The sequence below is a fragment of the Eriocheir sinensis genome, chromosome 47, assembly GCF_024679095.1.
Source record: "Eriocheir sinensis breed Jianghai 21 chromosome 47, ASM2467909v1, whole genome shotgun sequence".
Lineage (NCBI taxonomy): Eukaryota > Metazoa > Arthropoda > Malacostraca > Decapoda > Varunidae > Eriocheir > Eriocheir sinensis.
In genome coordinates, this window is record NC_066555.1 from 5797392 (window position 1) to 5810747 (window position 13356).

Here is a 13356-nt window from a genome sequence, read left to right on the forward strand (position 1 = left end):
ACATAAAGGAGAAATACCCAAGCACATGCCAGGCACAGAGTAAAGTATGATTTTAAAGGAGGCAGTGGGTAGACAGAGAAGAAGAAGAGAAGATGGCACCACTATAAACACTTGTCTGCGCCATGATGGGCTGGGGCCGAACACCATCCAGGCCCCTTAAGCAAGCCTACTGGCGCTATGGGTGTACACGTAAAAAAAAAAGAATGAAATCAAAAGTGTAAAGGATGATTAGTATAGAAGGAAGCAGTGAGGTGAGCAGGGAAAGATAGAAACTAGAGAGTAATATAAAGGAGAAACACCCAAATACATGCCAGACACAGATTAAAGTATGATATTAAAGGAGGTAGCGGGTAGACAAAGCAATTAAAAGTGTGAGGGATTGATTAGTGTAGGAGGAAGCGGTGAGGCGAGCAGGGAAAGATTGAAGCGAGAGAGAAATATAAAGGAGAAATACCCAAGCACATGCCAGGCACAGAATGAAGTACAGTTTAAAGGAGGTATTGGGTAGGAGTGCGTGTGAGGGATGACTTGAGGAAGGGGACAGAGAGGTGAGCAGGGAGAGAAAGATTAAATTTAGGCAGAATTATAGACTAGTACATGTGATACAGCATAAAGTATGGTTTCAATTAAAGGATATAGAGCATTGAGGGAGTAAGCAAAAATGTGAGATATGGCTAGAACAGGAGGCAGAGAGGTGAGCAGGGAGAGAAAGATTAAAGTTAGGCAGAATTATAGACTAGTTCATGTGACACAGCATAAAGTATGGTTTCAATTAAAGGAGATAGAGCATTGAGGGAGTAAGCAAAAATGTGAGATATGGCAAGAACAGGAGGCAGAGAGGTGAGCAGGGAGGGAAAGATTAAAGTTAGGCAGAATTATAGACTAGTACATGTGATACAGCATGAAGTATGGTTTCAATTAAAGGAGATAGAGCGTTGAGGGAGTAAGCAAAAATGTGAGATATGGCTAGAATAGGAGGCAGAGAGGTGAGCAGGGAGGGAAAGATTAAAGTTAGGCAGAATTATAGACCAGTACATGTGACACAGCATATAGTATGGTTTCAATTAAAGGAGGTAGAGGGTTGAGGGAGTAAGCAGAAGTGCGAGGGATGGCAAGAGGAGGAGGCAGAGAGGCGAGCTGGAAGAGGAAAACAGAAAGTACCGTACTAGACATGGAAGTGAAATACCAAAATACAAATGACACAGAATCACATGGGCCGTATTTTTAATCATTTTGTCGCCCAAGGTAAGGTAAGGTAAGGCTTTTGTGGTCGTTTTGGGCATTCCCAGGGGTAGTTTCTTGACCTTGGTGGTAGTTTGACCCTTCTTCTGTACCATGAATGTGAAAAAACACCTAAAAATACCTGATTGATCTCCTTTTCGACCTTTGTAAATAGTTGACATGAGGGGCGGAGGCGTCTAACAATACCGACCATATGGTATTGAAAGAGTAAAGAGGTCCTTTGAAACAGTAACCTTGTGTCACTTTTTATTTATTTATTTATTTATTTTTTTTTTTTTACAACAAAGGAGGCAGCTCAAGGGCACACAAAAAAAGAAAACAATAATAAAAAAAAGCCCGCTACTCGCTGCTCCTAAAGTAAAACAAAAGAGGTGGCCGAAAGGAAGATCAAATACAGTTAGTTATTTAGTTAGTTATTTAGTTAGTTATTTATCTTATTTACTCATTTCATATTGCAATTTTTCTCTAACTTTCTTTCATATTTCCTAATCCTTGGTCTACTTTTTTGTTTTATGAGTTTATTTTTCTATTGTTTATTTATTCATTCATTTCTCTATTGCTCCACTCGCTCATTCTCCGTCTTTATGTGTGAGGGGGGCAGTGAGTTGAGCCGGGAGACTAACATAAACACTAGATAAAATTAAAGGAAAAATACCTAAGCATATGCAGTAAACGTGATATAACACAATACAGGTACAGTCATATCAAGGAATCCACCATTGCCAGTTCCGAGCACTTAAAAGATATACAGTCGACCCTCAAATAGTAGTTTCCAATAGTTCGGTTTTGGTTTTATACGGATTGTCATGGAAGATTTTTTAGGATTTTTAAATTTCCTGCTTGTCGGGAAATTAAAAAATCCCAAAAAATCTTCTTAGAAAATCCACGTAAAACCAAAACCTAACTATTGGAAACCGTACTATTTGAGGGACGACTGTATGCATAATCCGAGAACAATATCATGATGAAATAACTACACATGCCATAAAAACAATACCTAAGTTCTTTCCTCGGCCTTTCCTGCCTCTTACAGCAACAAATAACTAACACTTCTAAAACTACATTAAATTGATCATTATATTTTGGCATGTTCCTTTTTTTTATGTTAACAGTGAGTGCATTTTAGGCATTCTTTGATTATTTTTCTCTTGCCCTTGACCTGTCTCTCGGACCTTAAAAAATGCTAAAGGGGAGCGTCGGTAACACTTTTCTTCACATTGCAGCAAGAGGGCAAACATGAGGAGAAGGAGCTGGACCTTGACGAGCTCCTGGACGTGGAAGGGGAGCTCAAGAAAAGGAAGTACCTCTGGGACTCCTTGGCCGATTGTAAACAGTCCAAGGATAAAGTGGAGGTGAGTGGTGGAGGCGGCGGCAGTACAAGGGTTTCTTTATTATTGTGTTAAGTTTGCCAGTTTGTACACACCTTCCAATCAGTACTGGGGGTGTCCTTCATGGTGCAGTGGTTAGTACACTCGGCTCACAACTGAGAGAGCCTGGGTTCGATTCCCGGGTGGAGTGGGAAAATTTGGGCGGCTTTTCCGATACCCTACGCCCCTGTCCACCCAGCAGTGAATGGGTACCAGGTATTAATCGGGGGTTGTGTCCTGTCTCCTGGGGTCTGTTCCCTTCTCCTATAATTCCTTCCTCTTCTGTCTCTCTCCAGCATATGACCACAGATGTTGTGCCGACTAAAAGAAACTTTCCAACTTTCCAATCCGTACTCAAAGGGCTTCTTTCTTATATGTTATGTTTACTAATTAGTACACACACTTTCCAATCAGTATGCACAGGGTCCTCTCTTATATGTTATGTTTGCTAATTTGTACACACACCTTCCAAGGAGTACACATATCAAGAAAGAAATGCTCTGGGAAATGAAGTTGAGGCATGAGAATGAACTGCACGTATTGCGATAATATAATAGTTTGGTTATCGTGCGTTATTTTGACAAGTTAATTTCTGTACCGCACTTCAATTTCCCCGAGTAGTTTTCTTCCTGATGTATGGACCGTGTAATTGTGTCGCTCCCTGCTGATGTGAGGCAAGCGAAGCAACAAGCACAAGAAAACGAGAAAATTGCGATTGAAGTTTGGCGTTCCTGCACTTTTCCGAGGCATGTGTGTGAAATAATATTGACCATAATGCTAAAACGTCTCGGAAATTTTGTTCGAAAAGTTGCCTCAGAAAACGTGAATAGTTGACCGATGCCAGGCAAGCCACATCGCAAGATTGACCCCCATGTCGCTTACCTCACTTCAGCAGGGAGCAACACAATTGTTATGGTGGGAATTGGTTGGTGAACACTCCCTGACATGATTACTATGAAGTGCTCGTTTGTTTTCTTCCTTTTAACTCCCATCAGTGTAATTTTCTCCCGTCCTTGGTAGCCGGTCACACACACAGGAATGGAGCTCAATGCATATTTCATCAGCCTAACACTTCCCTTCTTACAGCAAGGTTACTAGGAAGTGTTTGGGTTCCTGGCCCTTTTATACAGTATGTCACAAGTGTTTCTGAGATATTAAGATTAAAAAATTAAGATTATGTCTATAGAAAGTATTGTGTGTTCTTGACAATGTTGTGGAATCTGTCTAAATCAAAATGAAAGTTTATATCTCAGTCTTGCCCATTCCATCCTCATTCATTTTTTAGCAAGTTCTGTGAATACTGCTGAAAATAGCAAACAAAAAAGTCAGTAGTTGTTAAATCAGTGTATATAGAACTTTTCTCCTTCTTGTGCGCCTGTTCTGTTGTGTTCCGGGAATTCTTTGCCAGATTCCCTGCGAGGCAGCGGCACTGAGTTCATGGCTGTCCCTATAATCCATACCATTTATAAGAAGTGCTGTCAGCTGAATTTCCTCTAATCACTTTCTGATCTGCCACTTTGAGAGGCTCACACACTCACTTGTCACTCTCCATTTCCAACAAAATTACATATCACTAGGTTACAAATAATTGATGCTGGTCCACCTGATGACAAAAGGGAGGCTGTGGCAAAGCTGAGTGGTGGAAAAGCAATGTTTGTAGCTTCAGAGTGGAGCTGCTCTAAGCGGGAGGCATAGTTTTGACTGCCATATGACAATCCGGTATCATGTCTCCTGACTGGAAGAGGGTCTGGTCATGCCTATCTGGAAAGAAAATGGGATCATCAGGACTGTAACAACTATCATGATGTTACTCTGCAGCATGCTAGGCTTGACCATCTATTGCTCATACGGACTTATAGCCAACTATTGAAGGTACAGAGACCTGAGCTGTCTGGGTTCATGCCTAGTGATGACAACTGACTATATCCTAGCGTATTGTGGCCTGGTCGAGAGCCAACATGAGTTTTGACAAAAGATACTTGTAGCCTATATCAGCCTCAAGAAGACTTTTGATTCAGTGCATTGTGAGGCACTCTTGGACATCCTTTGGCACCGGTATTCATGCAAGGATTCCTGACCCCTTAACTACCCTCTGCACTAGGAATGAAAGTGCTGCAAAGTATGTATGTCTGTGTGGGGGTGGGGGGGCATGTCCACCTTCTTTAACATGAATGTGGGGGTGAGGCAAAACTGTATCCTTGCTATACCACTATTCACTAACAGACTGAGTATTAGCCAGAAGTGTGGACCAGGGTCATTGTGGAGGATCTGTTGGCAATAGCAGCATCACTGACCTTGTTGTTGCCAATGATACAGTAATTCTCACTGAGTCACTGCAGATTCTGGTAATGGCTTGTGAGGCACTGCCCAAGAAGGCAAAGACTATGGGACTTCATGTCTCCTGGGCCAAGACCAAGCAAGGTACTAGTGTTTGGAGGCTTACTGGGTGAAACAGTACAGTCTGTTCACGCATGTATCAAGTATATTAAAATCTTGGAAAACTTAAAATGCCTTGATACCAGAGTGCAGAACAATGGCAGGTCATGGCAAGAAGTTTTATGGCAGATTGGTTTGGTGCACGGTGCTATGGACTCACTCACAGGAGCATACATTTGGTGGTGTTGATACCTGCAAAGAATAGTCAGATCTTCAAGTTGCTTGTGCTCACTGCCTTATTCGTGCTGTGAGACATGGACAATAAATAAAGGGGCACATTGATGTCTTTGGTAAAAAGTGTCTACACAGAAATATGAGATTTTGCTGACTTGGTGTCAAATTCAGTGGTTACTTTGTGAGACTGATTCAAAACCTATTACCTGCATAGTTTGTGAACACCAACTCTGGCTACACAGGGATATGAAAATTGCACCAAAACACTTTTATAGAAACACATAAGAAGGGGTAATTCATTTTGGCATTTTCTATTTTAATCTAAAGCAAAAAAAAAAAAAAAAAAAGCATTTGATGGGCATTTCTAAAATATTTTTAGCCTATATCCGTCTCCTTTGTCATAAAAAAAAAGACGTTGGTATTATGTATCCAGAAATGCAGTTACATCATTTACATCTTTCCTTCTAACACTGTCCCTTGTCTTCCAGAAATTCATCAATGAGTTATTGGAGCGAGCAACAACCCTGTAAGGACATAGGTATCTAAGTTGTGTGTGTCCTGTGTGCGTGTGGCTCCACCAAGATACTTATTGCTGGGTTGGATCGACGGGCAGCCGAGCCTCCAGGGCCACATGTCTGTGCCGAGAGGACAATCAGAGAAACGGATGTTGTTGGAGCTGACCCAGGAAGGAACGAGAACAAGACAGAGTGAGCAAGAGTACGATTGAGAGCAGCAGCCACAGCCACCAGTGTACGCAGTGTCCTTGTTATCTCACTGTGATGTTGCTGCGACACTTGTCGGGGAAGAATCTGCCGGCTCCCACACCTCCCCTCAGTGCCGGAGCCGATTAACAAGAGTGAAACGTTAAGAATTTCCGTTCAACAGCTGGATCATTGATGCTTTGTAGTGCTTGTTGTGTGATGAAGGTGTTTTGTATCTTGGGTGCAACTGTGTGTTTGCTCATTCAGTGGCAGTCATTTGTTCCAGCGCCAGGCATAGATCACGAGGAGCCGTCGGTGAATGGATTTTTAAGTGTAATACTTTTCTATTTTTCCATTAACTTGTAACAATCAGTTAATTAAAATTTTTGGCCTGTCCATATATGTATTATCATCAAAATGTTAGTGTAGAGCAGGTGGTGTAGGCTGGTGAATATGAAATATATATAGATTATATAGCTAGAATATGTAGCTAGTCTCTGGCATTAACTGAGAATGTTGGTTTTACTAATCTCTGTTATAACAAAAGCTAACATACACTTCCATACCATTTGGAACATTTATTAATTAATAATTATTGTAAGATCATGAAAACCAAATAGTGCTAATCCTAGCACTCATTTTGCAGGTATTTATGACTAATTATGGACAGTAATTTAGTTTTTTAGGTTTTGATGAATTTTGTACAAATATATTATTTAAATGTATGCATTTCAGACAAAAGAATCGTGGTTCAAACATGCATAAATCATCCAAGAGCCTGGCTGGCCTCCCTGGCAACTTAGTACAAGAACAGATTGTGTAATGTTTCATATTAGTTCATTAATAGTCTTCCTTAGTTAATAGGCTGGTGTAACTTCAGCTAATTTTACTTCTTTTATAATCTTCGCTCCAGCATTGTTACTTAATGGCCTAAAGAGTCTTGAGTTTTCATTTCCTGAATAGCAGGCAACAACCTCTCACTGTATGCTTTTTAATGACATAAATTATACTTCTAAATCATATCAGTCTCAGCTCTAGACCTCTTGTTTCCTGTAATGGTAGCATTCTTCTCTCTAGACATTACACTCTAGAATAGTTTTCTCTCTTGAGTTGCAACTAGACGAGGCGTAGCTCCCTCCCAGGCCAGGCCGGGCCGCTGTGGGTCTTGGCCGCCCGCTCAGCGAGTAGCCCCGTAGGAGGCTTTGAGCATCAGCAGTTTAGGAACATACTGTAGCTAGCAAAAACCTCCATTAATTGTCTTTTTCATGTTCATGACTCAAAGAATGACAGCAAGTAGACAGTTCCAATGAATGATCAAAATTTTTTTAAAGTGTTGCAGACTAAAGATTGGAAGTGAAATCATATCAAAATGTATTTTGAGACTTGAGATGTCAATGTAGTCACTCTTGTGCTTCTGTTTTATACATGACTGAAAAAGCAGCTTTATTGACATTACCTATAAGTCTCAGAATGGATCATGTTACATAGCAGCTTGTCTCTCATCTGGGCCTCAGTATCCCAGGCAGGAATGCTGAAACCACTGTGGGTAGGCCCTACAACCCCTCATGCCACCCACGGCACTCAGGCACCTTCCTCTCGCAGCCTCGGGCCAAGACGCTGGACTGAGGGATGTGAGGCAGGCAGAGCCATGTCTCGGGGCCAGTCTGCTGAAGTGTATGTAAGATTTACAGTACGTATGTAGTATTTTCCAATAAATTATATGGTGGACGGTCATGAGTAATGGCTCTCAGCAGCAAGCCTTTCCCAGTCCAGCGTGTGAGCCGGGGCGAGCAAGGCGAAGGCATGTGTGTGAAGCAATGGGAGTGAGGGCCAAGTGCTGGAGGCTCACTCTACTTTGTTTCATCAAGAGTATTCATTGTCTTTCTGTAAGGAGTATATAAGTATATAAATGTATATCAGGCTAGATGTGAAGTACTAATACTTTTGTTATGTAAACACTTGACCTGACGTAACAGACTGTTAGTTTAAGGGTGTCATTCCTGTGTTTGCTTCAAGCGACTTCAGTGGTTCTAGATTTCCCTTCAGTTTTATTTTGAATATAAAATTATTCAGTTGTTTTTTGCAGTGTGTTCTTTAGTGAAAAATTCTAATTTGTTTTATGGGTAAATTAATTTTATGAAATATGTTTTGTTGTTGTGAAATATAGTGACAATAACTGTCAATAAATGTGACAATAGAGATATACTCGTATGAAGCTGACTTGTGTGAGACCAAATTTTTACCTTTCTGGTTTGATAGCACAAATTTCCTGAACCCTCCTGGCAGTGAGTGGAGCCAGAGGTGTGCTGAACAGTGTTAATTAATGGTGATGTCCGGCCCAAGGTTTGAGAGACAATAAATCTAAATAAACATCTGATATTTTTTTCTGTGATTATATTCATTGCCTTAACTAGATAGCCAGTGGTTTGGGGGTGGCAACAGCAGCTTATTTAACCCGGTAGCATCGACGGGCCAAATTTGTGGCTTTACCGTGAAGCAGCGACGGGCCAAATTTGTGCCATGATTTTAACCCCCCAAAATAGATGATACATAAACTGATCACAAATACTTTGATATATATTATGAAATGGTTTGTGTGAGGGATGATTTTTTCTCATTTTTCTTGCTTGGAGGGACCATTAAGAATCATGATCCCCGCTGCTACCGGGTTAAACAATTTAGCTCCACTCTGTCCGGGTGATCAAGGGGGAGGTCTTTCCATAACTTTCGACAAGGGAGGAATTAAGGGGGCCTGTCACATCATATTTAAACAAGCACCTCTTTCTTATGGGGAATGGGATGTAGTCTCATTATGTGTAGAGAAGCTCCATTTTTTTACGGGTCATGAGAGAAGTTGCATATTGGAGGAGTAGATTGAGAAGTGTGCTCTGTTGAGGTGTTAGTCAGGCCGAGGATCAGTAGTGAGGGTGAGTATGAGGGATGTCTGAAAGGAATGAAAGAGGCTAATGGCCATTGCAGAGGGCTGAGAGAGAGAAAAAGGCATGGAGGTAAAGAAGCAGAAGGTGGATATCAATGCATGGGCAACATATGAGACAACAGTGATGGATGGGCAACATATGAGATAACAGTGACGGATGGGCAGCATATGAGACAACAGTGACGGATGGGCAGCATATGAGACAACAGTGACGGATGGGCAGCATATGAGATAACAGTGACGGATGGGCAGCATATGAGATAACAGTGACGGATGGGCAACATATGAGACAACAGTGACGGATGGGCAGCATATGAGATAACAGTGACGGATGGGCAACATATGAGACAACAGTGACGGATGGGCGGGCAGCATATGAGACAACAGTGACAGACAGCAGAAAACCATAAATGCAAACGTTCAAGTGTGAGAAGTATGATCCAGTCCCCTAAGAGGAAAGGGGATTGAGGGTGGCACAGGTTCATTAGGAGAGGTGATGTCAGACACTGAAATCTTGACACAGACAAGGAAAAGATCAGTCTGTTAAAGAGTTTTGTGAATACAGTGGAAGTACAGGTGAGATGTTTGAAGTGTAATACTGAAGAGGAAGGATTGGAGTTGCATGAAAGGATCAGAGGGGAGGAAGTCAAGAAGTCTGTGAAGGGGGGAGCAGGACTGGATGATATCCCTTATGACTGGTGCGTTTGTTCGTGTGGTTTGTGTTGACCATTAATATACAAGAGCTTCTCAGGAATGCCTCTCAAGCTTGCTAACAGTTGTGTGTATCGGTGACTCAAAATGTTGTCTTAAGGTAATGGATGAGCCTCTAATACCCTCTATATAGTCTTCCAAATATGTCGAGGCCTTTCTGGCATAGGCTCCCGTGGGTCCTTTTCTCCCCTCTGCTCTGCCACACAGCCCCAACATCTATCTCTTCCTCTCATATGTAAGCTATAGGTAACATATGAGAGGAGATAATAGGTGTTGGGACTATGTGGCAAAGCAGAGGGGAGAAAATGGACCCCCTGGAGCCAACGCCAAAACAGACTCGACAAGTTGGTTTCACTATAGACCAGCTGAGTCAGGCGGGGAGGAATAAAAGAAACTAACATGAACATAGAAGTGAAACCCAGGGAAGAGGAAAGAACAGGGTAAATCGCTCGATGGAAAATACATGCTACTATAGACCGATTCATTCCGCCTGTCCACTCGTGAACGTTGATGTGGCACCTGCGCATCGTTAGTTCGTGATTGCGTGAAGATGAACTTATATTTTCAGTGATATATTTAAATGTTCGTTTATACAAAAAGGTCTTTTTATATGAACGAACAACTTACCATACAACTTGATACGAGCCCACGAAAGAACAATTTGTATAGCATATAGTAGTATAGTCTGATCATACTTGAACGATTCATAGCCTTTCAGATACCCATATTTCATCTCATTCAGGAACATAAAGTGACATCCGACTCTGGAAGTGTCTATACACAAGGAATTTTGATGTGTTGCATGTAAACAGCACGGGTAGCCTAATATTCTAAATAGCCTAGCATCGCATTCAACAGTTGTTATTTACTATTTCAAGTTATTTCGATTAATAATCACTATTTTCTTGCAGTAAATTATTAAGATATCCTGTACATGTGCTTACAGAGCCAGGTGTCTTTTGATATACCTGAAATGAGCTATTAATCAATGAATTTGAAAAACCGTGGATCGTTCGAGCATGATGTGACTGATATTTTATACAAGTTTGTCTTTTCCTGTGCATGTATGTTAGATTACCGATGCATATGACTGAGTTGTTTTTGTACACATAAATATTCAAATATATTAATGAAAAATAAGCTTGAATGTCTATCACAACAGTTGATTTTCACGTATATTCACGAACTAGAAAATGCGTAGGTGCCACATCAACCAAACCTCCCGCTTTGTTGGACAGCCGGAATGAAACGGACTAGAACTTCCTATTTAAAGGCTCAAGGGAACAACAATTAACCAATAACAGAGGAAACTTTGCCGCAATCAAGGACTACGCAATGGAAGCCAGTACAAGGATTATCCAACACCTGCTTGGCTCCTGCTGAACTTGATATCCCACTGAAGAATGCGATGATTGCTTGATAGTTTATTGTTACAAGTAAAACAACAAAGGAGAAGGGAGGAGCATGCCATCCCAACCCCCAGGAGAGCATATCACTGGACTGCTGGTGAGTACAGTACTATGTTGGTTAAGACTGTGAGCTTAACTAATGTGCTAATATTTCCCAACCTTACGAAGTACTCTTGTCATGTAATTTGTCTTTTTAAGTTCTATCAACCTTCAAAGCCTCTCGGAAAACTGTAAGAGTGCAAAGTAGGAGGCGAGATATTGGCGGATGAATAAAACCAGTCTTTACTTGTATATTAATTATTCACAGTATTTATCAATAGAGGGTTTGTTCTCTCGTCCAACCTTTTTGAGGGGGTTGGTGGGAATTGGAAAGTAACCTCCCCATAACTTTTTTTTTTATATATTGTTTTCAGACTTGTTCAGTTATTCCTAAAATAGTCAAGCAAGTTTTTAGGAACTCAACATATATGAATATTAAAATCGCCGATAACCTAACTCCTCGAAATAGTAACCTAACCTCCCTCAGAAAGTAACCTAACCTCAGCAAAAGAAGAAAACAAAATCCACCTGATGAAGTCACCCAAACCAGCAAGATAACAAAACATGACTAAGATATTTCATTGCAAGGGAGACTGGTTAATTTAGATAAGAGCCAGCAGTTGCCAAGTATCTTTCCACTTACTTTCCAGCTTAGGAAGCCCAGCTAAGCCCTACCACCCCAGGGGCTACTGTTTGTGTAGGAATAGGTTAGTCATTTATTGGGGTTAGGTTACAAGTTTAATTCATGTGCCAATATTGCTGATTCGATGGGGCTAGGTTATCTAGTTGGCGGGGTTAGAAGGAGTTGCATAATTGTAGTAGTATTTAGGCATTGTATTTATGGTTTTATTTTTTTACCTATTGACATGGCATTCCTTCTTATGGCCATGAACAGGTTTGATAATTACATAAGTAAGTTTAATAATCATTAAGCATAAAAGACTTGTATAGGATTATGAAAGATGATAACCACTGTGAAAGAATTGTATTAATTGTCAAAATAGTATTTTTAAATATATAAAAAATTAGTAAAAGACTGGAAGTGTACCCGAAAGGTTACAAGGGACATTATTACCAAAATCAAAACTATGAAAGGGGAACAGTTAGGCTGATGGCATTGAACATCATATCACACTTAATGTTTGTATATATGTGTTAAGAAAAAAATTGATAGAGAAACAAATGAAAACAATTGGTTGGAATATGGACATGCAATGAGGTTTAATTACATGAAACACAATAATAATGTAACTGACAAAGAAAAAGATACAAACCAGATAGTAAAAATATGTCAATGATAGTTTTGGCAAAAAAGCTATAATCATTATGCCCAGTCAATTATATATAATTGATTAGAGAAAATATGGGAAGAGTGGACTTTCAATAATGAAGTTTTTAATTTCAAGTTTAGGCATGCAGAGTAATATATCAAGAACACCAAATCATACACCATCCACTATACATATCAATGGGTGAAGGTAACACTGTGAATGCTAGAACTGCATAGTAAGAAATGACATGAATGATTTACTGATCAAGGAAGGCTGCCTGTACACACACACACACACACACACACACACACTCAAGGCTTGGGCCCAAGTACTTATACTCGTACCTAAGTACACAAAATCATGTACTTATACTTGTATACGTGTACTCCGGGTCAAACGTTCATCAGTACTTGTACTTGAACCCCAAATATTTGACAATTTTACTAATACTTTCGAGTACATTCGAGTACAACAAAAATGCAAACATGTGGCTGGTGTGGTGTTTAACGATCTGCCTGGGTGGAGGTGAGGTCAGAGTGGGGGATAAACAAAGGTGTGTCCTAAGCTTGGGCCTTGGGGAGGCCAGGTGGCCTGGGCCCTGAGTTGAGGTGACAATGAGGTCATGTGAGGTGACTCAGGGCAAAGAGGGCTTGGCAGTTTGCCTCTTGTCAAAAGCAGAAAAGCAGAAAAAATCTTGGTTAAAAAAAAAAAAAAAAAAAAAAAAAAAGTAGTATTTGGACTTGAGAACAATACAAAAGTACTCGTATACTTGGACCTGAGTTCACCTTTAAAACTGAGTAACTGTACTTGTACTTAGATTCGCGATATTGTACTATAATCGTACTTGTACTCGAATACACAAACTGTTCTTGAACCCAAGTCTCATACACACTAAACCCCCCAAAACTGAACCCCTCCCCCTATTACTAATCCCCCACCCCAACTCCCAATCCTATCCAAACCCCTAACCTCCATTCCCTCCACCTTTACACACTCCCTTCACCCTTGTCCTCCCACCCCCAACCCTCAAACTCTTCACCCCACCCCCTTACCCCCCACTTTCTAATA

General features: G+C 40.7%; 1 protein-coding gene across 2 annotated transcripts in view; it reads left to right on the top strand.

Annotated features, from left to right (window-relative positions):
* The window catches only part of LOC126981297 (protein phosphatase 1 regulatory subunit 14B-like), a 93572-nt gene extending 85278 nt beyond the window's left edge, over positions 1 to 8294 (top strand). For both annotated transcript variants that reach the window (XM_050832217.1, XM_050832216.1), the window contains 2 exons: positions 2466 to 2594; positions 5708 to 8294. In XM_050832217.1, the coding sequence (XP_050688174.1) occupies positions 2466 to 2594; positions 5708 to 5749 (171 nt within the window). In that variant the 3' untranslated portion in view covers positions 5750 to 8294. The remainder of the gene's footprint in view (positions 1 to 2465; positions 2595 to 5707) is intronic.
* The last annotated feature ends 5062 nt before the right edge of the window (positions 8295 to 13356 follow it).